This window comes from Colletotrichum paranaense (genome assembly GCF_030867605.1).
Source record: "Colletotrichum paranaense strain IMI 384185 chromosome Unknown Scaffold_7.1, whole genome shotgun sequence".
Lineage (NCBI taxonomy): Eukaryota > Fungi > Ascomycota > Sordariomycetes > Glomerellales > Glomerellaceae > Colletotrichum > Colletotrichum paranaense.
This window is the reverse complement of record NW_026848965.1, coordinates 1,247,033-1,270,592: the sequence shown is the minus strand read 5'-3', so window position 1 is coordinate 1,270,592 and position 23,560 is coordinate 1,247,033. Positions and strand designations below refer to the sequence as shown.

Below are 23,560 nucleotides of genomic sequence, written 5' to 3'. Positions count from 1 at the left end.
ATAGGGAGCAGGTACCTACCCTGATGGGGAGAAGACGGGCACCTCAGAAAAATACGGAAATGTGCCCCTCATTGACATTCAAGTTTTTTTTTTCCATCTGGCCAGCAACAGCTTCAGGGCCAGCCGCTTGTGCCCGCCCGCGCCGCGCCAGGCGTGCCGCCGAGACTCAATCTGAGAGGTCGACCTCTTTTTGTTTCCCCTTGTTTTACCGTTTTCTTGCGCTAGTCCCTTTTGAGCGTGAAACCCCTCGATTTGTGCCCCACTAACCATCGCCCTCGGGGAACACAAACGCACCACGTACCTCACTTCAGGACTTCTCCCTCTCGAGTAGACTGACTTTGGGCAGTATCCTCAACGGGACCAGACGAATCATGCAAGACAGGGCTGTCAAAGCTAAAGAGGACCAATGAGTACACTCTGTCGCTAATATATAGCATGGATTATGGACGATACTGGGGGTGGTATTTGGGACGAGGCGTCTGAAGCCGACTTGTCCGGAGACATACGCGGATGCTTCATACTTGCTGTTCAATGTGCTTGATTCCATCTTCTGCTTTACGGACGAGTATCCGCGGGCAAATCTAGCTAGGTAGCACCTCACCACTACTTGATGTTGCCGCTGATGAACGCACTCGATAACCCACTACTTGGCCGTGTTATCTTTGACTCGTGTGTCCGGACGTATCATCTCCCAGGTAGAACGACAGCCCCGAACCGCTGATATCCAATGTCCATACCACAACAGCCTCGTCTTTTGACAGCCTCACGGCTTCAAGATACCCTTTACTCGCAACGCTTCACTCGACGTCGGCCGTAGACCGTGGTAGGCCCGAATACGTCGTGGCCCAGGGAGGAAAGCCCGTCGCTCTGGAATGCAAGAAAAGACATCGAATATCGACTCAGTACACACTGCCTGGGACTAATTACCGTAACGCCGTTTCGAATGCTTTGATCCGCTGCCCCAGATCATTCATCATTCCCAGAACACCTGTTCTCTAAGGTAATTCCTCTCCTTTTTGTGTCTGCCCTCGCCTCGACTCTGCTCTCCTCCTCTGCACTGCACTCCCCTTTCTTCGTCTCTCGCCGGCCTTCCGTTTTTGGTTCTTGTCCGTCCACATCCACGGAGCCGCGCAATAATGACCTAAGCCTGCCTTAAGCGTCCCTCTAAGCCCGCTTGGGCAGCAGGTTCTCCCTGACGGCAAACATCTTGGCGCTGATGTTGGCCGTGAATCCGTCCACCTGCTTGCTGTACTGCTCCACCTGCTTCGCGTTCAACATGCCCTCCAACCGGCTGGGCTCCTGAGGCAGCTTGAACAGCCTCTGCCACTCGTCCTCGGGCAGCGGCGCCTGCTTGGCCGCCGCGCGCGCCGCGTTCTCCGCCTTGCGCTTGGTCTGCCACTGCGTGATCTTGGCCTGCTCGCGGCCGAGCTGGCGCTGGTAGAACTGGAAGTTGTTGAGGTCGGTGTAGTGAGACTCGATGCTCTCGAGCAGGAGGTCGCACGTCTTCTCGAGGAAGGGGTCTATCGAGAGGTCGAGGTTCTCGACCGACGGGTGGAGCTGCTGCTTGAGGGGGTCGTCGCGCAGATCCGACAAAGAGTTGGGCGACTCGATCTTGTCCTGCTCGGGGAGGCCGGGAAGCTGGTGCAGGAACGAGGTCAGAAGGTGGGTGTTGTGAATCTCGACGGGGAGCTCGGCGAGAATGTCCTTGAAAGTGAGCTTGGAGGCTTTCAGGCTATAATGAGAGATATCAGCATCCCAGTCGGTTTCCAAATCTTCATTTACAACACAGTCCAACATACCTCTCAGTCGTGAACTTGCCCTCCTTGTATGCCGCCATGAATGCCGGGGTGAGCTTGAAAGCGCGCAGGCTCAGGGAGCCCTGGGAGCTGCGGCTGACGTCGTGGACGAGGGCGACTGTCCGCTCGTTGTCCTTCTGGTAGTGGTACTGGTTCTCGATGAAGCTAAGGTTGACAAAGTTGCCCATGGCAGCGCTGGTGTACCAGCCGACGTTGTTAGCGTCGACGTTGACCTCCTTCAGGTGCTTGATCATGTCGTTCTGGTAGACAATGTTGGCCTTCTGGCGGGGAGCAGCGGCAGCGAGGGCCGAGGCATCGTTCTGGTGGCTGTTTTGGTGGCTGTCGGTGCTTGCGACGTCGACCGTGGGGAACTGGAAGGTGTTTGTGATCTCGAGGAGACCGTCGGCGTCCATGCCGACGATGGAACCGGTGGCGGTCGTGGGGAAGGTCGCGGAGCCATGCTTGACGATTTTCATCACCACCTAGAGACACGTCTGAGGTTAGCGACATTACACATCCTCTACCATATATCCCTCCATCATGACTGCACTGCAGCATAAAGCCCCAATGTGAGGTGAGGTGGGGCAGAATTTGGGCAGGACTCACAAGGGCCTCAACGCGGACCGCCGTGAGCGGTACCTCCTTGATAACGTCACCCATATTTGCGATACGATCGAGAGAGTTTCGTGCAGGTTCAAAAATTCGGTGGCCTGGTTTTGAGTCTGCGGCTGCGGGATCGTTGGTGTCGCGTTAACTTGGCGGTCGGAATTCGAGGAGAGGGGCGGCAGTCGTCTCGTCGTGTTGCGAAATATCGAACTTTTCGCTACAACGAATTGTGGGAGGGATTGTGGGCTGTCGGGCGGTGTCAGGCGGCAGAGTTCACTGGAGAAAAGGTCATGTGATATGTTCACCCCCTCGAGCTCCCTTAAGCCCACCCCTCCGGACCGGCCGTGGACGGACCCACACCGCCGTCTTTCTCTCCCACGGTGATCCGTAACAGATTTCACACGCCACGTCCTGAATGGGAGGGCATCCCACTCATTGCCCCCACGCCGAAAGCACTCAAGTCGAGTTTAAATTCAACGTCGTCTCATCTCGTCGTCCTGCGCTTCCCTCCTTCCATCTTCCTCTTCATAACCTGACCCATTCGACTCTCCTGCTCCTGAGCATCATTTTGCGATATCACTCGGGGGGTGTTATGTGCCCATGTCGGGTTGTACATGTCGATAAAATGAAAATGGTACATTGCAGCCGTGAATCAGCACCTCTGGGAGTCCGAGCTCTCTCACCTGCTTCAGTATTCGCCATCCCCTCGTCTTTCGCTCCATCAGCCAGAATGATTTGCAACGGGACCATCACTTGGATGCAAGTGTAAGGTGGGATAGGTACGGCGCGTCGGATCTATGCGTTTGTGTATTGCGCTATCTATGGAGGAAAAGCCAATGGTTTCTTGGCTGTAAAATGCTAAAGTATTCAAGTGCGCCCATGTCATACCCTCTTATGCCGCGTACCATACGCTCTGTTTGTGGTGTCTCATTGCTCATTGACCAGTCCGATTGCGACATTTTCTCACAATCACCAAACGCCGCAAATAGTCACTTTTGTTTTACCCGCCCGTCCGTCTGAAAGAGGGTGCTCTCAGTCAACCCAATCGACAATCTCCCAGCTTTCGGCCCCGTCACGAACGATGAGGCGGTGTCGATCAATCTTCCAGAACGAGTACATGGACGCTGTCGCACGACTTGCTCGACGATGAGCCTGACCGTGGCCGGCTTTGACGGCATCTGGTCTCGACCGCCAGACGCACGTTGCCAAATTTCTTCCTTCTGAGTCGGGACTTCCGAACCAATATCTGCGGGCGAGTTAGTCTCTTGTCCTTCTTTGTCTCTATTTCCTCGTCATTTCTCTTACTTCAAGAATCCCCCGAATTGGTTGGCTTCGGCATGCGCGGCCTTGTCCAAAACGCCGAGATCTTCATAGATTGTTGATGGCGGGATCGTCGAGCGGAATGCCACAATGTAAAAGGAAGTTTCCTTGAATGTTTTCCCAGTGGATTGGACGAGGCGCTTGAGCTCGCTGAGAACTTGGTCCCAATTGAAGGATTCAACGTAGCCGGCCGTGGCATAGTCCGCGCGGAGGCACTCCATCTGAGACAACGCCCTGGCGAGGAGGGCGTTTTCATCATCCAGGGTCTCGAGATCTAGCAAGTGCTCTGGTTCTGTGTAGGGAGAGTGGACGAGGAATCTGTCCGTGTTGTTGATGTCGACCTCAGCTATGTTAATGGCTGTATTCTCCTTGATGCTTTGGGCCAGGAGGTCGACGCCCAATGGGGCCGTGGTCACAACGGCAGTCATGATGATGATCCGGAGCAATGCCTCTGTGATTGTGCTGGAATGAAGAGCCCGGGTGGCTTTGAGCTGTTGGATCAAGGTATCCCAGAGGGCGCTTGAAGGAATTGCCGTTCAAGATTGCCGAGAAATGATGTGGGTGAAGCAACGAGCGAGTGGTGTAAGGGGCAGACTCGGCTCAGCACAAGTTGAGGCTACGTTATGGTGTTTCGTTATCTGGGACAGGAAGACAACAAACATCTGAAAACCAAAAAGACGAAAGGACGAAAATGAGCGTCGAGTCTGAAATATAAGAACAGAACAGCACAGCACAGCACACCATCCAGAGTCAGAGACGTGTCGGGCAGGGGGCGTCGAGGAAACGTCTTTTCGACATGGGATTGCCTAACCCAAGCCCAGGTGGGTCGGGAGCGACTAACACCTTACACACCGTCGAGCGACTCGGTGCGAGTCAAGTGCAGCTGACCAACCCGGTGTGCCGGTCAAAGAAGCGGTGTTCATCCCTCAACCATGCTTAGGGAAGTCTGGGACCCCTTTTTCTGGGCTTTTGCATGGGACTGGACTTTGCCTAGGTAGCAAATCTGCGACCCGGGTGGGCAGCCAGGCGGGCACGGCGGGCTAATCCAAGATATGGATCATCTCAAAAAGAGAAGAGGAAAAAAAAAAAGAATTTCGCCGGACGTTTGCATGCTATGCAGTAGGGGGGAAGCATGCAAGCATGGGATAGCCATGGATGGTGCGGTTCGGTACGGAGTACGGACGGTACCAGTGGGCGCAAAGGAGCGACCAGTTTTGGAGGGATTGCGCAATCGGATGTGGTTCTGATGCCAGAGACGTGTGTAATTTTGGATATGATGTGCAATGCGCCTCTTCAGACTTGGTTGGACTCGGGTTTTTTTTTAGACTTTTAATTTTATTGGCACGATCCTTTGGAGGAAAACGGTAAGGGAAGGGAGTTGAGTTAGACAAAAAGTACGGGACACTTGAGTTACGTTTGCTAATTGTCAAAGCAGAAACGTAACAAGAGCACCAAAGAAGGGGAAAACATGGAGTGATGGGCATCCATATAGGAATTTGGGGCCAGAAACTCACCAGAAAGACTCGGGGTGAACGACAAAGGATGGCTCGCCCGTCTCTGGAGAAAAGAACGGATGGCCAAGCCTGGCTGGATTTGGTTCTGGCGGTGGTATTGCTTTAGAAGCCCAAACGACGAGTTGGAGCAGCGAGTTCCCCCGCATTCTTCACTGACGCTACACTGGGCCCAAAACGTCTAGCCGTAAGGCTAACAAAAAGGTTGAGGGTGAGGTGGATGGGATGGTTTGGCAACGTTGGTCGAGGTATGGTAGGTAAAAGGAGGAAAAGAAGCAAAAGCTTGTGGGAGCCCTCAAGGTGCCGCGGTGCGTATCTTTTTGCCTTCATCTCTGCATTCTGACTTTTTAGGGGCCGGCAGAGTTGCAACTTGTGCTCTATCACACCGAAACTATTGGCCGACAACTTTTTGCATCGGCAGGCTGGCGTATCCCGGCATCAACGCACTGGCGGGTAAATGTCCACCCCAACAATGCGGCAACATTGGATTGTCAATGAGGTGGTCGGGTGTCAATGTTCAGGCCGTGTTTCGGAGACTCTTATGTTTTCCTCAATCACTCCCGTCGCTTCACTTTGTCTCCCTATACCATATATGCGACTTTCAACAACGACCAGACGATTTGGCACGCCGTAACTCTCATGCATCTCGTATCATTGCCGCCTTTGCTAAGTTGATGCTGATAACAGGAACCTAATTCTATAGATACACGTATCCGGAGAGATACACTTACAGCAAACTTTCTTAGGTTCCTGCCGTCGTCACCGCCGGTTGTTATCTCTCAAAATGCACCCTGCTAATCTCACATATGCACGTTTTCTGCTGCTTCTCTTCCGCCCGTTCTTACAGCCCTCCGACAACTTCCGATTCGTCCTTGCCCCGAGTGAGCCATACCTTTGACATTTCGTACGTGCCCAGGTAGAGACCGCTGCCGACGGCCGTCCACACGGCACGCAAACCTCCACCGCGGAACAATCCGCGCACGCCGTGTCGTCGATACACGTCCCGCGTCACCTCTAAGCTGCCGCGCTTCGGCTTCGACCTAGGACTCGCCGATTTCTCAACATGTGAAGGCGACGAATTGCTGTGGCTGTTATCGCCTGCTTCTCCCGCGCTCAGCATCATCCGCGTCTTGACGACGTCGCTCGGCGTAGTGATGAAGGCCGCAAACGCGCCCGCTGCGCCCGCGCTGGTCCCCGTGACTACGGCTGTTTCTACGAGGCCTTGCTCATTGCCCTCTGCCCTCCCTTGCGACCGAGAGGTCCAGACTGTTTTTCGCACATGCTCAAAGATGGGGAATTGGATCGCGGTAAAAGGGAGGTTGCGCGCGACGAGGGCTGTGTAGCCGGAGAAGAGACGCCTCTGCGCCCCGGAACTTGTGACTTGTTGCAGGGCCTCGAGGGAAGTTGATCGCCTGGTACCGTTGCTACTGTTGTCTTGCTTCCGTAACATTTGCGCATTTTGTTTGATGACTTCTGCTGGTGCGAGGACAAGGCATGAGCCCATCTCTGCAATGGCCGAGGCTGAGGCATGCACAAACGGCTGAGGGAGCAAATCAGTGCTGGAGATGGTTTTCTTCATGCTTTCATACGTGGCGAAGAATATCCCGGCTGGCAAGTTTACAAGCTTATCAGTACCGTTCATATCGTATCTCGCCGTGATGCACGAGAATGTATGGGAGACTTGGTGTACTAACCTGCCGGTAATGTGGCTAGCACCACACTCCCGATGCCCTGGTAGAGGCCCCGGAAGAGGGGCGCTTTGCTTCCTGATGTCGAGGCATACGTCTTGACAAAGTCTTGGCTCTGATATCTGGTCTTGATGGTGTCCAGAGGGTAGACGAGACAGTCTACTGTGAACGCCGCCGCAGCACCGGCCTGGATCTGTCAGTCAGGAGTGAGGGCTCAACCGCCCCAGGTAGGATGTACTCACAGCGTATATCTCATACATTTTGGAATGATCTCAAATATCTTGACACCTATATGTATGAGACGCAGTGCTCATGTCTTTGAGAGAAACCTCAAATTTCGGCGGGTTTGGCCATGTCACTGGAGCGATGAATGACATCATCCTTGCTGAATTGGGCTCAGTCCAGTGCCCTTGATCGTACTTGCCCTGAGGCATCTGAAAATGACGATTCATTTCACTACATCTGGAGTTCTGTTACTTGAGCTTTATAATACTGCCTTGATTCGTTTGAAGAAAACATCACAAGAGATAAATCTACAAAGACATAACATCTCAGCTTCTACAACTGCTTGAATTCATTGACACTGAACACCACCTTGATAGGTCAGGTAGAGTGAGTGAGTGGCTGGAGCTGTAAGGTGGCTGAGGTGGACCCCTGGAGCGATAAGATAAGGGACAGAAAGTGCCCCGCCCCCGCCATGCGCAGGTGTGCCGCGCCGGGCGATTGATTGACTCTTACCAAAACTTTTTCTCCTCCGCCTTCGTTTTTTTCTTCTCGCCGCAAAACACGACCGCCAACAACACGCATATTCTCCTTTTCCAGCAAGCAAGCAAGCACTTCAAGATGGCGAGCGCTATTGAAGCCGAGGCCGAGGCGCCTCACAACATGTTTGACGTACGTCTACTCCCTTCGCCCTCATCAATGCCCCCCAATACGACCCCCAGGAACTTTGACTATGTGGAACCCGCTGCCCACAACACATCGCGATCACCGACACGACCAGCCAGTACCTCGGAAAAGTGCTGAAATCCTCGAAACCGACCTCCCGAACTCTTCTATGCACGTGAATATCTGCATTGAGTCGACATCGCGAATCGAAATACCTGCGACAGTCTTGGATCACGACTACTGCTGCGTGCGCGAATGCAACACAGCTTAAGGGCCTAGTGGGAGTCATATCAGAGGAGTCGAAAAGCAGTGGTCAACCGACCGCGCAGAACCTCCTCAATACTAGAACTTGTATACTCGGGCACGCGACGAGCTTTGGCACACAGCTCGCGCCTATCGAACTCTTCCACTCGAACTCTCGATTCTCCACACAACCGCAATAAACGAGTCACCAAGCGCCAATGATGTCGATACAGTCAAACTTCTTCGGGGCTGCAAAAGTCATGTTCATTTAGATAACTGACAAACTGCGTTCTAGACCATCCTCGTTCTCGACTTTGGTTCCCAGACCAGCCATCTCATCCTCCGTCGCCTGAGATCCCTCAAGGTCTACGCTGAGATGCTGCCCTGCACAACCAAGCTGGCCGATCTTCCTTTCAAGCCCAAGGGTATCGTGTTGTCTGGCGGCCCCTCGTCCGTCTACGACCAGGACTCTCCTCGTAAGGAAACCTCTTGAGCAAGTAGAGTAGAGCTCTTTCTGATACTGTAAAGACGTCGACCCCGCGATCTTTGATCTCGGTGTTCCCATTTTGGGTATCTGGTATGTTAGCCAACACCTTCGTAGCGGAATCATGTACTCATCGATGTGTGCAGCTACGGTTGCCAGGTAATGCTCGATCCGATATATCCCCCTTGCTTTCGACTGCACGAGGACGCTTTCTCGTCTTACACCAAGACTCCGGCGGTACATTCTATCGAGACGAATAGCCGGCTAATTATGTGCAGGAACTCGCCTGGAGAATCAACTCCAAGAACGTGGCCCGCGGAGAGGCCCGAGGTCAGTCACTTTTGGGGGATCAAGTTGGATTATGGAACAGTCACTCTGACCTGTCCATTATGCAGAGTACGGTCACGCCGATGTCACTATCCTCAACTCCGGCAACTCCCACACCGATCGCCTCTTCGCTGGTCTGGGAGAGACAATGCAAGGTGAGCTTCCAAATATTTCAGAAGTCCCCTCATACTCTGTTGCCCAATGCTGACTTTCACGGTAGCATACATGAGTCACTTCGACAAGGTAAATCAGCCAGAGTAGAGAGCATTTGGACGTTCCGAAGCAGTTTTTCTGAAATCAATGCAGTTGGTGGCTCTTCCCGAAGGATTCACCGTCGTTGCAAGCACGGCAAACTCTGAGTATGCCGGAATCGCCCACCAGACCAAGCCAATTTACGGTATGTCGATCCCGATCAAAATCCAACGTTATGCAGTCTGGCGAATCCACGCCATCTCGTTCTATCAGTTATCATCGTCTCTACGCTTTGGACTATGGCTGACTTGATACTCTGAATCCTGCAGGCGTCCAATTCCACCCCGAGCTGGTTAGTCCTACTAATTCCCCTGAACCTTTGTAGAGATACGACTAACTTTGCATAGGAGCACGTAAGTTGAATAACTTCCGAAAACCCCCTTAGTACGGAGGCATTTTCCTCGCCAAATACGGCGATCATATTCCGGCGATCAGCATGGAGCCCGTTATGGGGCCATTGATTATTATGGAGAACCGCCGGCTCAGACGCCGTCCGCACAGTTTTGATGACACGAACACACACTGACATAGCAACTTAGACACCTCGCGGTAGTGAGATCCTGAAGAACTTCGCCGTTGATATCAGTGGCGCCAGACCCAACTGGGTGATGGAGGACTTCATTCAGAAGGAGATCATCCGCATCAGACATCTTGTCGGCGACAAGGCACAGGTCATCGGCGCTGTCTCTGGAGGTGTCGATTCCACTGTCGCCGCCAAGCTTATGAAGGAAGCGATTGGTATGACTGGATGCTCATCCAAGAAGCTCGGGGGGAGACTAATCTTTCATCAGGCGACCGCTTCCACGCCATCCTCGTCGACAACGGTAAGCACTCCAGCACCACAATCAGCGCAAAACGGTATACTGAGTTCATTGTGATAGGCGTCATGCGTCTTAACGAGTGTGAGCAGGTCAAGGAGACTCTTGAGAAGCACCTTGGCATTAATCTCACCGTCGCTGACGGAGCTGAGTTGTTCCTTGGCCGCCTGAAGGGTGTCACCGAGCCCGAGAAGAAGCGCAAGATGTCAGTACACTTGATTACATGTATTGACCTTTCTAATACGGTAGCAGCATCGGCGCAACCTTCATTGACCTTTTCGAGAAGGAGGCTCTTAGATTGGAGAAGGAGGCCGAGAACACCGAGAATGCCGGACCCATCACTTGGTTCCTCCAGGGCACACTTTACCCCGATCTTATCGAGTCCCTCTCCTTCAAGGGACCCAGTGCGACTATCAAATCTCACCACAACACCGGCGGACTTCCGGAGAAGATGAAGGTAAAGATTCTTCTGAAGCGGCTGGAGTGTTTACGGGAAGGAGGTCTTCCGCTTCCCTGGTCGCTAGACCACACCGCTTCCATTTTCTGTCCTTTGTTTACTCTAGCTGACTTTCTTGCAGCTCAAACTTATCGAGCCCCTCAGAGAATTGGTTCGTTTCCCCAAATCCTCTTCCGTCCTCATCCTGTGATCTGTCACACTCGGATGACAGTAGGACATGTACTCAAAGCGGGGTTGTGTCTATTTGGCCGACACGAAACTGCGTCGCACTTTCACTGCATTTTCGCTCTCGCTTAGAGTATTTTCTACGTCCCATACTGACTCCCGCAAATAGTTCAAGGATGAGGTTAGAGAGTTCGGCAGACAGTTGGGCATCCACCAAGATCTGGTCATGCGTCACCCGTTCCCCGGCCCCGGTGTAAGTACCAGATCGCCAGCCGTCCAACACGTAGCTAGTCTAACACCAGTCAGATTGCCATCCGCATTATTGGAGAGGTGACACCCGAGAGAGTCGCCATTGCCCGTGCTGCCGACAACATTTTCATTTCTATGATCAAGGAAGCCGGAATCTACAATGAGGTGAGTGTCAGCCCTTTGATTTTCCTGGGATAGTCGCTTACCATTTTGTAGATGTCCCAAGCATATGCTGCTGTGGACTCCAACAAGGGTACGTTGCCAGACTTTTTGGTGTTCAAAATCCGTCACACCGGCCGGGTTCTTTGCTAACGAATGATGTCTTTGCAGCTGTTGGAGTTCAAGGTGATGCCAGAGTATGTCCCTCCCTTCCGATATGTGCATAAAGCAGACGACTGACTTTCCTAGGTTTACGGCTACATTATCATGTAAGCGCCATCACTAAAGCGCCTCCTGCTAGCAACCTTGCTTGCTTGTCTCCCTGGTCATCTCCCCCGATCAATCAACTGACAATCATTCTTAGTCTCCGCGCCGTTAAGACTCTGGACTTCATGTCCGCGGAGCCTTACGAGTTCGACTTCAACCTCCTTAAGAGGGTATGACTAGCTCCTCCTCCTCTTCATTATTTATGGTTGCTGACTTTGAATCCTTCAGATCTCGACCCGTATCATCAACGAAGTTGACGGCGTCGCCCGCTGCACATACGACATCACGTCGAAGCCCCCCGGAACGATCGAAATGGGTTCGTAGCTTGAATCACCTGTCTCATCTTTGCAGGTACTCGTTAGAACCCACCGCTAACTGAGAACAGAGTAAAAATTGGGAATTTTGGATAGAACAAGTAGACTCAAGCTTGCAAACTCACGTCTTTTTTTCGTCAAAACTTTGGATCCCTCGGTGAAATTCAGTCGAGCCGAACCATGGCATGGGTTATCCGCGAGGACGAACTAGAATGTTGCCGCACAAGCCACGTTGGACAAGATTTCTATTGTCCGTCTTCGTGTTTTCACCTCGCATCGTCATTGCTCAGATTGCATCTCATGGGGCATTTTGACGACTTCTACGTCGTCAATTTCTTCTCTCGACCGCAACCAACGTGAAAGCAAGATAGCTTGCGATCCAGCAATGGCCAAAACAGACACTGTTTGGCGTGCCCAAGCTAGTCAGCAGTCCGCGCATGTCGATCTCCCTAGTCTGCGAAACCATCCCGCTAACAGAAACAGATGTGCCGGTAACACCACTTTGAATTCGCTGGCGTCCAACCCAAATCACACCAATGATGGAGGAGAACTTCCTCGGTTTCTGCTGAGAGCCAAGAACCTTGAGCATCTTTGCTGCACATCTACGACGTGACGAGTGTCATTCGTCTCTGGAAGGTCTTCATTCCAGCCTTGGCGATGTCGCACCGCCTCGAAAGCCTCTTTCAACGATGCAGCAGCGGCACGTCAAGCTGCACCGCCGGTCATCGGCCGAAACGCCCCAACAGCACCATACAATTAACCTGGAAGCACCAGCAAGATACGGAAGGCAGATTTTCAAGGCCCGCCGACTGCGGATTTGCCCTGCAAGAAAACCCGGGTCTGCTTGCTGTCAAGCTCGGTCTTGCAGATCTCATCCGGGCAGGGCGGTCCCATCTCCATGCTGTGCCACCGCCTTGACATCTCGAGTTGGGTTTCACGAAATTTGGTGTCATGTAAGAGAAAGAGAGAACGACAGACTCTCTTTTCGCGACCGAATAAGTTGATATTGGAAGCAGCTTTACTCTGTTCTAGAAAATCCCACAATTCGCAACGTCGCACGAAACGCGCCCCGTTCTCAGATTGTTGTGTTGACTCCTTTGCCATGTGGTCTTCCAACAAGGCGCTGCTGAAAAGTTGAGGCGAGCGCCTCAGGAACAAGGGGAAGATGGACTCAGGTTTTGCCTCGTTTCCTGCTCCTGTCTTGGATCACGAATCTCAGCCACCTCGGCTCCAGCTGCGAAGAAGACGAGCAAATGAGGGCAAGAAGGCGTGGTCTCCACGCGATATTCACGTTCGATAGCCCGTCCTCGTCCACCTCGAGGCCTTCTAGATCAGCGCCTCACTATATTCTTTGGAGTCTTGTATCCCCACATTCATATATCGCCTCCTCGTGGCCTCCGGGGACGAAATTCGCAACCCGGGATCCGAACAGAGACAACGCCACGGGCTCGATAGAACATTCCAAAAGGGTTTCTGTTACATTTCGAAATCGTTAGTTTCAACGATGGAAGGCCAGGATTAGCCATCACGGGGGGTAAATGGGCTGACTGTCCAGGCCCAGCTGAGGTCTTGAAAGGCAGCCATGGCTTGAAGAGTCTCATGCAATGGCGTTGGCGAGCCACGCGAGTTGCGCGCTCAAGATTCGGCCGCGGAGAAATTGGCAATAAATTACGCCGTATGACAGACGAGAGAGGCACACACATAACACGCACACACTTAGCGAACACACACACACTTGGCGGATGAGGCCCAATGGTCTCGTGATGCATCCGCGCCTATCGCCGAATGGGAGACATTTCACGACTGGTGGGTGTGAATCGCCTCACTCAGCATGGCTGAGTGTTGGTCCGGAGGATACACTCCTTCGAGTTTGCCGACTTACGCCCAAATGCGCCTCTATGGTTGCCGATCATTCGCAGAAAGCAAGCTGCAGTCAGCCGTCAGTTGTATTCATTAGCCAACTTTGTGTCATTTCTTGCGTATAATGTCGCGGATCGTGATCTACAGATAATTACTCAATCGGTGCCGTACGTCTGTGTACTCCGATGGATCGGTACCGTGTAACTGGTTCTTGGGCCGAGGTTTTGGGAGAGAGAGAGTGTGAGGGTTAGAACACAAACCAAACACCAGACAGAGAGAGACAGACCCCTCATCGACGATTGAAGCCGTTTGTCTGGGAAAAGGTTAACTTGAGCGGGAAACGGCCGTGCATGTTGTAAGTGAGAAGTGAGAGATTCCTCAGCTCAGCCTCCTCCTCACCAACAACATTTCGGCCAGCTAACAATATCGGTCCCGAGGACTGCCCTCCATGTCAGATGGAATGGCAGCGCTAGGACGCTCTCATCGCCGTCATCCCCCACTTTCGTAAAATCCAATGCCCGTTTACTGCCTCGTGTGCAAAATCCCCATGCTTCGTAAACGAACAAGTGTTGACATTGCGGTGGCTTTGGGAACCATACAGCTTGCCCCTTTATTCGGGGGCTGAACAACATTTCTCGACAACCAGCCCTTGCCAATGGATTCAGCCCAAGTTGCACCAGCCTGCCTGAGACAGCATGTACCACCCCTCCTCAACACATAGTGGTGGTTGTTGATTGTATTACCTCGAGCACGAGGTTGACTGATGTGCAACCATTTTGTTGGAGGGAAGCGGGCCCATGTGGCTGCTCCAGAAGGAAGGGGAACCAGTGTGTCCAATATCAGACGGTGATGCAAAGCCAAATCAGAAAGATGGACGTCCACGGCAGGGCTCAGCTCTCTCCAAAACACTAAGTCGTCCTAAGATTTCTTTGGTCTGGAGTCTATTGTCCTTTATTCCCTTTGTTTTACATTGGAGCGTTATAAAGTTGGAGGGTTCGTCCACTCTTTTTTTTTTGGCTTTCCCGTCTGGAAGATCATCAACAACCACTTAACTGGCGCTTAAACTTAGTCATTCGCTTGGATGCCGATGCCGCCATCACCAATTTTCACTCAAAGACTCCACTCTGACTCGCACTTGGAATACCACCGATCTACAGACACACTAAAGTTACTATACCTTATTTTCACTTCTATACTTTAAGCCTCTTTGGGTTCCGTACCCTCAAAAGTCTTAGGGGAAAAGAAGAAGTAGTAGTATTCGACTTCCCCGGTCGACATCCCTGTCTTACCAATCTCAACTTACATACTTACACACAAACTCACACACAACAAAATGGCGTGTCCATTCCTTCAAGGCACGCTCGCCCAGCCGCCGCGGCAAATCTCAGCGGAACAAGAGTTCGCCAACATCCGCTCACAATATCCATCTCTCTCTTCGACGGGCTGCACGACAAAGTTTTGCCAGTCCGGTCGGATGACGCACATGGACGAGGAGCGCGTTGGCCGGAATCAGTCCTACGCCCAAGTCCGCGAGGATGCGCTCGACTTCCTCCAGCAAATGTACAAGGACAGTCTCATTGACACGGAGCAGCTTCACCACCGGGCACACGAGGTCCTTCAGGAGATTCAAAAGAACTCGACAGAGGGCAAGTTCACAACGGCGTCCGAATGCGGATCGGAGGCGCCACCGGCAGCAACGGTTGGCTTGGTGGGTGGTCTTTGGACGCAGACTTTTGAAGAACTCGAGTTCGGGCTTCGGACGGCTTGGAAGCATGCTCGGAAGTGCATCATGCGATCAGAGTATAGCAACTTGAGGTATGAGAAAGATTCTGATGTGATGTCGAGTTAATTACTAACAGTCTTTGGCAGGCTATGCGACCTGAGACATGTTCGCACAAGCAAAAAGATGGCCGAGACTCTCATTGAGAACTTGAGAGTGGCCTACAACTCGGGTGAAATCAACCCGACAGTCTTTGTCTTCCCTCCCAGAGACATTGACAGCCGCGGTCCCATGATCTGGAACTCACAACTCTTGTCCTTTGCAGGGGTAAGTCTTTCTACCTCCCAGTATGAGAACCGATCAATTGACTAACACGGCCAAGTACCAACAATCAAACGGCACAATCCTCGGAGACCCCGCCAACGTGGAACTCACAAACGCCATCATCGAGCTCGGCTGGACACCGCCGCGCTTCCGCTCACAATGGGATCTGCTTCCCCTCGTCACCATGGCCGAGGGAGAAGAGCCCGTCATCACCGAGCTCCCCAAGGACGCATTCCCTCTGGTACATATCCGCCATCCCAAGCACCCTGAGCTCGAGACCCTTGGCCTGCGTTGGGTTCCCGCGCCGGCACTCAGCCGCCTTGGCTTCAGTATCGGCGGTGTCCAGTACACCGCTGCGCCCTTTATTGGATGGTGAGTTTAACTTGTTTTGAGGTGCAAGAATTACATCATTGACAAAGCAAACGCAGGTTCATGGACGCTGAGATCGGTGTTCGCAACCTCGCAGATTCCTTCCGCTACAACGCGCTTCCGCAGGTCGCCAAGGCGATTGGCTTGGTCGATGGCGATGTAGATGACCTCCCCGACTACGAGCGTCTGGCGGTGCTGGTAAGCATCTCTTACATATTGCTTACATCTGAGATGCGTCTGCTAACATTGCCAACCAGTCCCGCGCGCAGCTCGAGCTCAACTACGCCACATACTGGTCTTTCGCTCAGGCCGGTGTCAGAATGTCAGATTCCCTTGGCGCGGCCGAGCAATTCGCCCAGTTCGATGACGAGCACCTCATGAACAACGGCTTCCGCCTCCCCTCTGACCCGTACTGGCTGGCACCGCCTCAAGGATCCATCATTCCCATCTGGCACCGCGGCGGCTCACCAAACTACCAACCAAAGCCCTTGATCTGCCGCCACGCCCAAGATCCCATCAAGGCCTGGCGCCGGCAGCGACAGGCCCGCCCCGCGGCGCGGCCTTCTCACCACTACGCCTCGGACACGAAGCTCAACATCTCCATCCCCGTGGTGCCCTCCATCTCCCTCACGAGGCCCGTCACGCCAGTCTCCCCCTTCGGCACCGCCTCCTCCCCGTCGACGTTTCTCCCCATCCCTCCTCCGGCTTCGCAGCAACAGCAGCAGCAGGCCTTCAGGCCCACCACGCCCCTGACGCCGTTAAGCCCCCGGGGGCCCGGGCGCAGGATCTACATCGGATTCTGCAGCTCGGGCAACGTCGCGATCAAGCTTTGCAAGAGGCTGTGCGCGCAGCTGCAGCACGCGTGCGACATCAACCCCAAGTTGGGGTCCGTCGTGGTGCCGTGCACGCTCAACGCCCTGCCCATCTCCATGGTCGAGCCCGATGACGTGCTGGTCATCGTCGCCAGCACGACGGGTCGCGGTGAGATCCCACAGAACGGCAAGGCCTTCGCCGACGCGCTGGCGAGGAATCCCAAGGCCATATCGTGCCAGTATGCCATCTTTGCAAACGGCTCCCTCGAGTACGCCGATACCTATAACCAGGCCGCCATGGACATTGAAGAGCTTCTGAGCAAAGGTGATGCCCAGAGACTCATTGGTATGCGCGAAGCCGACACCGCGACAGAGAACCCTCCGTGGTCCGTCCTCGGCCAGTTCTTCGATCAGGTTCTCACGGGGCTCCAAAAGTCAAGCCCGCCACAAGAAGAGAACAAGACGGGTGACGTGCAGCGGACCGCTCGCCAGGTTAGACCCTTTGACACCCGTCCGTGGTTTCAGGCAAAGGTCGTCGGACAGCCTGTCCTTGGCACCGCCGCGGACGGCATGAAGAGGGTCACCCTCGACCTGGGCGATCGCGAGTACCCGACCATGGGCAGCGTCTGGATTCTGCCGCCAAACTCCCAGAACAAGGTGTCTCGCGTCCTGGGCGCTCTCGGCGTGCAGGCCGAAGAGCGGCTTAGTCTTCCCGGTGAGCCTACCGTAGGCGAGTTCTTCCAGCGGTTTGCCGACTTGGACCAGCCTTTCAAGTCTACACAGTGGGCAGAGTGGCTGTCTCTTCCTCAGCCGGAGACGTTGGCCAAGGTTCCTATTGAGAATGTGGTCCACCAGATTCCTGCCAACTGGAGACAGACCGTGACGCTGGATGCGCTGTGCAACGCGATGCCGACGATCCAACCGAGGGAATACTCCATTGCCTCTGACGGTTCGAGAACGAAGCAAAAGAATGGAAACACGCTGGATCTTTTGGTGCAGCACCACCCCAACGGCAAGTTCTCGGACAAGTACCTCAACTGCTTCGAGACCTTTGGTGCCGCGACCTGCAAGATCCGCCCTTCATCGCACCTGCAGGCCATGGCCGAGAACCAGGACAAGCCGATGATCGTGTTCACAACGGGATCCGGCATGGCCCCCGTCCGCGGACTCCTGCAGAACCGTCTCCAGCGTCTTCGGTCCTCGGGCGACAAGTCCACCAAGGGACCCGCGATTAGCCTCTTCGCTGGCTTCAAGGCGGCCGACGAGTCTCTCGTGCGCGAAGCGGTGCAGGAAGCAAGCGAGGCGGGCATTCTTGATATCCTCAGGTTGACGGGGAGTAACAAGGAGAAGAGGAGGGCGCAGGATGCGATGCTCGAGGCTGGTGTCCGGGAGAAGCTGGTCAAGAACATCGAGGATGGCGCTCTCGTGTTTGCGTGCGCTAGGCCGAGGGCCGTTGATGATTTCTTGAACAATTTGAGCGAGGTGTTGGGTCGGGATGCTAGGGAGGTGTTGGGCGATCGGTTTGTTGCTGATGTTTACCAGCCTGCTACTTGAGGGCGTTTCTTGATTCTTTTCTCATTTTCCTTTTTTTCTTTTTTATCATGGCATGCGCATTATGAATTAGACGGCGGATTGGATCGATTCGAAGCGAGGCGTTGGCGGATTTCATCTTGTCACAAGATGAGGGAATAGTCGAATATTTTATGCAGAAGTACTTCATGAAAAGTCATATCAAAATTCAATCAACTTGCCCAACAACTCTGTCTTCATGTGCCACCATAAATGCTGTAAATGGGCTTTACTTGTGCTTTTAGGTCTGCGTAGTTTCTTCTGAATGTGGTTTTTTTTTTTTTTTTTTTTTTTTTTTTGAATGCAATCAAAATGCATTTCGGATGGCCGGGCCTTCATTACCCTATAATCGAGACCAGATTATCGTCCAGAACATCTGGTCACCATTCCACTCAGGCATGTAACTTTCTTCCCACTTGCGCTTTTCCAGTTTGCGTTGCAGATGTGCATTTGATTTACAGCCTTTCGGCAGATTCATAACTGTTGTACATCATGATCATAATAACCATACAATGCTTGGTATCCTTCCATCCGTAAAAGTAATCCCTATCAGACTCCCGAACCCTCACCCTTTACCGAGGGTTCTCAGCCTCAGCAGAAGCCTGCGTCACGCTCTCAGGCGCAATGTTCCCCTCCGCCGAGATGCTATCCGGCACGCTCTCAGGAACATAGTAATCCGAACCGCGGAACTTCTCCCCGCCAACACCAGGCGCCTTAGTGCCCACATTATTCCGCACGGCACCCTCGCCCTGCAGCAAGATATCATCTTTCTGGTCCTGTGTGCCGAGCGAAGAAATCTTCTTGGCGGGGACGACGTCGTCGTCGTTGTCGGCCGGGTTCTTGGGCGGCTGCTCGGGCTTATACGAGACGTTGTTGATTGGGTCGCCCTGCACGGTGACGGTGGCGCCCGGGAAGCGGTTTTCCGTCTGGATGTTGGAGACGCCGGCGTCGTCGTTGCCCTGGGGGCGGGCGGCGCCCGTCTTGGATTGGTATGTGTTCATGTCGAGTTGGGCCTGAGCTGCCGTCTCCATGAGCTGATCCTTTGAGGGTGCCATTTTGTATGTTGTTATTGTAGGATTTGGGTTGAGTCGTGGTTTGAAATGTTGGGTATAAGTGAAATGAAATAGCAGGTGCTTATGAACCAGTTGTTTGAAGGTTGTGTTTGGAGGTTTGGTTTGCTTGAGATTGCAATGATGAATAGGCATTCCACGGTCTGCAATCATCAACTTATGTAGTCTTCGTCGAGTCTCATTCAGGCTTGCCGTCTCATGTCAAACCTGGCGACGTCATCTTCGTGATATCACCCATCGCTGTGCGATGAAATCACTGCATCCGCCAAAATGTGGTGCTGGTGGGGACGGTTTTATCTCATCGATATCTCATCGACACTGATCGAACTGGCCGGATGGTATGCCGCCACCGCATTATCGTCCAAACTCCAGAGACCCTCGATGCAGCCATGATTAAAACAGAAAATCCACAGTTTGACGTAGGGGTGATATCAGTACCCCTTTAAAGCTTTGCTGCGTGATCGGCGCTATACATAGGATGAATCTGAGTGAGCGGGCCGGCCCCGGTGTGCTCCGTTCCTTCGGGCACTTTGCTCCGGAAAGCTGTTGAGGCCCAGTGCTGGCCAGCCTAGAATTCTGTTGTAAGCTCGCATCCAGCATACAACCTCTTTATTCACTTCACATTGCCCAATCTGAACTCATCTTTCAAGTGAAGAACTAGGTATCATTTGACTCTGCGTTATAGCCCTGAACCCCAAGTAAGGGTGGTCTATGTTTCTTTTTTTCAATCAAAGCCAGCACAGCGTGCTTTCAAGATGACTTCGATGCACGCTGTGATGGTGGGACATGTGAGTGCCCAGCTGCATCCTGCAAATCACATCCTAGGCTTGAAAATCTTGAACCACAAAATCCCTCCGATTCATCAACGCCTTATTGCCGATGCTATTGCTCGGCCCCTGGCTCAGAAGAACGCCCAAAACTAACCGTCGGTGCCGCTGCTGCGGAAAGTGGCGCATAGTGCAGCATAGTGATGGGTCAGATCGAGCACGTTCTGAGGGAGGCTGGTAGCTTGGATGATGCTTCTGATCTTGACTGCACCCTCGTCCTCAATGAGTGTCCGAACTGTATGGAGGAGCTCTGGTGAGAACTCAGAGTACCATCTGTACTGCCAGGTGACGAGACGAATGACCGACGCGACCGTTTCGCGAGTGTTCTTGCCCTCCTCAAACACGCGAAGGATGCCAGTCAAGGCCTTGGGGCTGAATCTTGCGGCGAGGCACGCTCTGTAGGCCTCGACAGCTTCTTCTGGGTGTTGAAGTCTCTCCGCCAGAGAGCCTAGAATTTCCCACTCTTCAGCCGACTTCTTATACTGCATGGATTGCGCGCGATACTGGGCCATCTGTGTGCGCCAGATCGTGTAGACGCGCAGATCCTCATACAACACCATGAAGAGGCTGTCAAGCCAGCGCTCGCAAAGCCGCTTGTTGTTCAGCTTAGAGAGATGGTCGTCGGTCTGCGCACCCTGATAAGCGTTAACTTGGCTTCAGCCAAGGGGAAGACTGAACACTTACATTCTCCGCATCGCCCTTCAGTTCACCAGGGTCGATGGCATGGGTAGGCTTCTCCACAGCCTCTGTCTGTCCATTTGGTGCCAATGTCTCGGCAGTAGAATCAGTATCCGCTGGCTTCGCCTTCTTCTCCTCATCTCCCTCTTCGTCGTCACTTTCCGAGTCTGATCGGTCGCCATTTGTCGTCGGGTCTGGGGTTCCACGAAGGCCGTCGGTGCTGGGGTTACGCTGAGGCTGCGAGGTTTCCTGCTTCTCGGAGCGGTATTCGTCCTCCATGACAAAGACTGTGCTTCTAATCTTGAGAAGCTGATCCCATCCAATCTTTGAAGTCATCTCGGTCAGGATGCCGTAAGCCTGCTTGAAGGTTCCCTTATAAACCGAAGCACGAAGGTTCAGGAGACTAGCATCGACCTGCTCAGAGTATCTAGACTCGGGTTCGCTGTCGATCTCATCCAAGCGGGTCTCGGGAAGAGTTGGGAGGTGAACATCCTTCGGCTCAGGCATTTGAGGCGCGTCCTTGTCCTGGTATGTGAACATGGGGCAAGAGTTGAGGATGGTCAGGGCATTCTCCCAGTCCTCCATTGCCACGTAGACTTGCGCCAGTCTCGCCCATGTGCCGAATTCACTAGGAGCGGCAATGGTACTGCGGTCGGCGCAGCCCAGGGCCAAGCGAAGTCTCTCTTCCTTCAACTCTGGCGTTGCGGCTGTCTGCGCCTTTCTGAGGAGGAACTCGGCTTGCGTATCGAGCATAACATAGTCCATCGGCGACTCTTTGAGTGCCTGATGCAGCACCTTAACACCTTGGACTTCCTCGTTGCCCATGAAGAGGACCTTGGCCAAGAGGGAGGAGACCTCGATGTTTTGGTCTCTGAGTTTCTCGAAGAGGTTGATGCCGGAAGCATGGCGTCCCGTGGTCTGGAAGTATTTCAAGAGACCTGCGGTCAGGTGGTTCGAGACATTGTTCGGCACTTGAACGACAGAGTCTGAGCCCAGCTGCCAGCCTACGATACCATTAGCACAGAAACCCTGAAATGTTCTCAAATATATGGGTACCTCGGAAGAAAAGCTGCTCGGCGGCGCCGAGGAAGCGGTGTTCGGTTTCGGTGTTGGTAACAGGGTTGTATCTGCGCACACCCATAATCTTCCGAATCGTCTCTCCGCTACCATCATCCGCGTAAGAGTAGGCTCGAAGGACACTGCACAGGTAGGTCTCCAGCCACAAGTCATCCGTCGCCTTGCGCTTCTCGCCTCGCTCGTCCACACAGTAGCTTTCGACGGTTCCAGGGATCGTTACATGAACTCGCATGTCGAGCCGAGAGAAGGCATTGTAACAGCTAGCAGGGAATTAGCTACTTGAACTCTGTGTTGATGTTGAAAAGGTTCGCGTACCAGTAGAGGCCTTCCGAGATCTTCGTTTGCACAGCCTGGCCATGCTCGCGGTAGGTCAGGGTGTTGATGTAGGCAGCAAGACTGGCCGAGGACGAAGCGTCGACGCCGGTGACGTGGTGGTAGACTCCGATCTACAGCAGGATGCTAATTAGCACAGCTATAGGTTTGTTGGATGTGGATTATCATTTACCTGCTTGCCAGGGTTTCTCGTGGCCTGCTTCAGGAGATGGACAAGATCGGGAGGGCCAAGCTCCCGAAGGGAGATGAGGGATTCGGTTCGGGCTTCAATTGATTCAGAGAGAATCTCCTCGGTAAGCCTGGCAAACAGATTAGAATTAGAAGCAGTGAACGGATGGAATGGGGATGGTAGACTAACTCGGGCACAGCCGGCGCAACCATGGCGGCGGTTGTTGCGTGTCAAGCTTTGGCGGCGCGCAGTGTGGAAGCAACGTTCTCGATGAGGATGGACTGGATACGTTGTTATGAGCGAACGATTCGATGCATGTGTGCGCGCAGGAGAAGGCGCCTATGAGCGATTCTGGCCCGCACGCTCGAGAGAATGGCTGGGAGTAGAGGGATGGAGGTTGGTGATTGGAGGCGGTTCGAGGTGTGGTCGGTGAGATTGACGAGGGATGGAGGATTGAAGTGCACAGCTTGTGCAAGGTGGACTTGGAGGTGGGATTGCGGCGTGCGGCGTGAACTGGACACTTGGGAAAAGAAGGTAGGTAGGTGGTGACGGTAGGCACTGCGGGCAAGCTTGGACTCCACGACTCTCTGTATCCTTCTCAGATAGGTACTTACTTACCTGCTCCGTATTCCGTGCTCCGTACGTGTGCCAGGAGTCTAGGACTGGGAACCTGTTGCCCGCTTGGAACACCTCGATAATGATTGACGTTGTGCAACTGACAAGGGAGTTGAGGCCTGTCATTGGCAGGGGACAGACGTGATGGAGAGCAGATGGAGCTGCCACGCTGCTTTGCTGGAGGTGATTGACAGGGCCAACCGCCAGAGAGCCACGATTTAATTAGACCACGGGCGCTTTCCCAAGTTCCATTCGACGGCCGGCGGGACTCAAACGTGGCCGGGGCCTGGATCGGGTGGGTCCAACGCACCTCTAGGCTCTAGGTGTGAGGTGGTTTGCGGCTTGCCGCATTGCCATGTTCCTGAGGTGCTGAGATGCTAGCTGGTACCGAATTGGATGCTTACGTAAGGCACCTCGCTTGAGTCGCTGCACGGACACTCGAACAGCGCAACCCCCTGAGCCTTGGCCTAATTGTCCTGTGCGGATACAGAGTAAACTACCTGAGGTATACTTATCAGCCTATCCGGGAGTTTGGAGCTGGAAGCTAGAAGCTAACCCCTGGCCAGAGTCTGATGCGAAAGCTGCAAGTGCCC

At 53.5% G+C, this 23,560-nt stretch overlaps 8 protein-coding genes across 8 annotated transcripts; 3 read left to right on the top strand and 5 right to left on the bottom strand.

The window, feature by feature from the left end:
* Positions 1-1,164: 1,164 nt before the first annotated feature.
* CPAR01_09243 (Mov34/MPN/PAD-1 family protein) lies at positions 1,165-2,456 on the bottom strand (the record flags this gene model as incomplete). Its single annotated transcript, XM_060493508.1, has 3 exons — positions 1,165-1,732; positions 1,800-2,278; positions 2,403-2,456. 3 exons carry the CDS (start codon positions 2,454-2,456, stop codon positions 1,165-1,167), a joined length of 1,101 nt encoding a protein of 366 aa, XP_060347638.1.
* A 978-nt stretch (positions 2,457-3,434) lies between these two features.
* Positions 3,435-4,150, bottom strand: CPAR01_09242 (uncharacterized protein; the record flags this gene model as incomplete). Its single annotated transcript, XM_060493507.1, has 2 exons — positions 3,435-3,648; positions 3,708-4,150. 2 exons carry the CDS (start codon positions 4,148-4,150, stop codon positions 3,435-3,437), a joined length of 657 nt encoding a protein of 218 aa, XP_060347637.1.
* Positions 4,151-6,074: 1,924 nt separating this feature from the next.
* On the bottom strand, positions 6,075-7,181 carry CPAR01_09241 (uncharacterized protein; the record flags this gene model as incomplete). The annotated part of the gene is made up of 3 exons (XM_060493506.1): positions 6,075-6,841; positions 6,928-7,108; positions 7,164-7,181. 3 exons carry the CDS (start codon positions 7,179-7,181, stop codon positions 6,075-6,077), a joined length of 966 nt encoding a protein of 321 aa, XP_060347636.1.
* Positions 7,182-7,764: 583 nt separating this feature from the next.
* Positions 7,765-11,554, top strand: CPAR01_09240 (GMP synthase; the record flags this gene model as incomplete). Its single annotated transcript, XM_060493505.1, has 20 exons — positions 7,765-7,815; positions 8,348-8,528; positions 8,581-8,687; positions 8,815-8,866; positions 8,932-9,018; positions 9,084-9,106; positions 9,170-9,260; positions 9,385-9,407; positions 9,463-9,468; positions 9,655-9,853; positions 9,907-10,138; positions 10,183-10,390; positions 10,512-10,541; positions 10,725-10,808; positions 10,862-10,969; positions 11,021-11,057; positions 11,135-11,160; positions 11,213-11,232; positions 11,328-11,400; positions 11,459-11,554. 20 exons carry the CDS (start codon positions 7,765-7,767, stop codon positions 11,552-11,554), a joined length of 1,734 nt encoding a protein of 577 aa, XP_060347635.1.
* A 1,243-nt stretch (positions 11,555-12,797) lies between these two features.
* CPAR01_09239 (uncharacterized protein) lies at positions 12,798-13,290 on the top strand (the record flags this gene model as incomplete). Its single annotated transcript, XM_060493504.1, has 2 exons — positions 12,798-13,035; positions 13,100-13,290. The coding sequence occupies 2 exons, from the start codon at positions 12,798-12,800 to the stop codon at positions 13,288-13,290; spliced, it is 429 nt and encodes a 142-aa protein (XP_060347634.1).
* A 1,447-nt stretch (positions 13,291-14,737) lies between these two features.
* Positions 14,738-18,183, top strand: CPAR01_09238 (nitric oxide synthase; the record flags this gene model as incomplete). Its single annotated transcript, XM_060493503.1, has 5 exons — positions 14,738-15,219; positions 15,274-15,451; positions 15,507-15,820; positions 15,877-16,015; positions 16,075-18,183. The coding sequence occupies 5 exons, from the start codon at positions 14,738-14,740 to the stop codon at positions 18,181-18,183; spliced, it is 3,222 nt and encodes a 1,073-aa protein (XP_060347633.1).
* A 587-nt stretch (positions 18,184-18,770) lies between these two features.
* On the bottom strand, positions 18,771-19,253 carry CPAR01_09237 (uncharacterized protein; the record flags this gene model as incomplete). The annotated part of the gene is made up of 1 exon (XM_060493502.1): positions 18,771-19,253. The coding sequence occupies one exon, from the start codon at positions 19,251-19,253 to the stop codon at positions 18,771-18,773; it is 483 nt and encodes a 160-aa protein (XP_060347632.1).
* Positions 19,254-20,187: 934 nt separating this feature from the next.
* CPAR01_09236 (uncharacterized protein) lies at positions 20,188-22,564 on the bottom strand (the record flags this gene model as incomplete). Its single annotated transcript, XM_060493501.1, has 6 exons — positions 20,188-20,730; positions 20,780-21,777; positions 21,830-22,110; positions 22,166-22,296; positions 22,356-22,482; positions 22,542-22,564. The coding sequence occupies 6 exons, from the start codon at positions 22,562-22,564 to the stop codon at positions 20,188-20,190; spliced, it is 2,103 nt and encodes a 700-aa protein (XP_060347631.1).
* Positions 22,565-23,560: the final 996 nt, after the last annotated feature.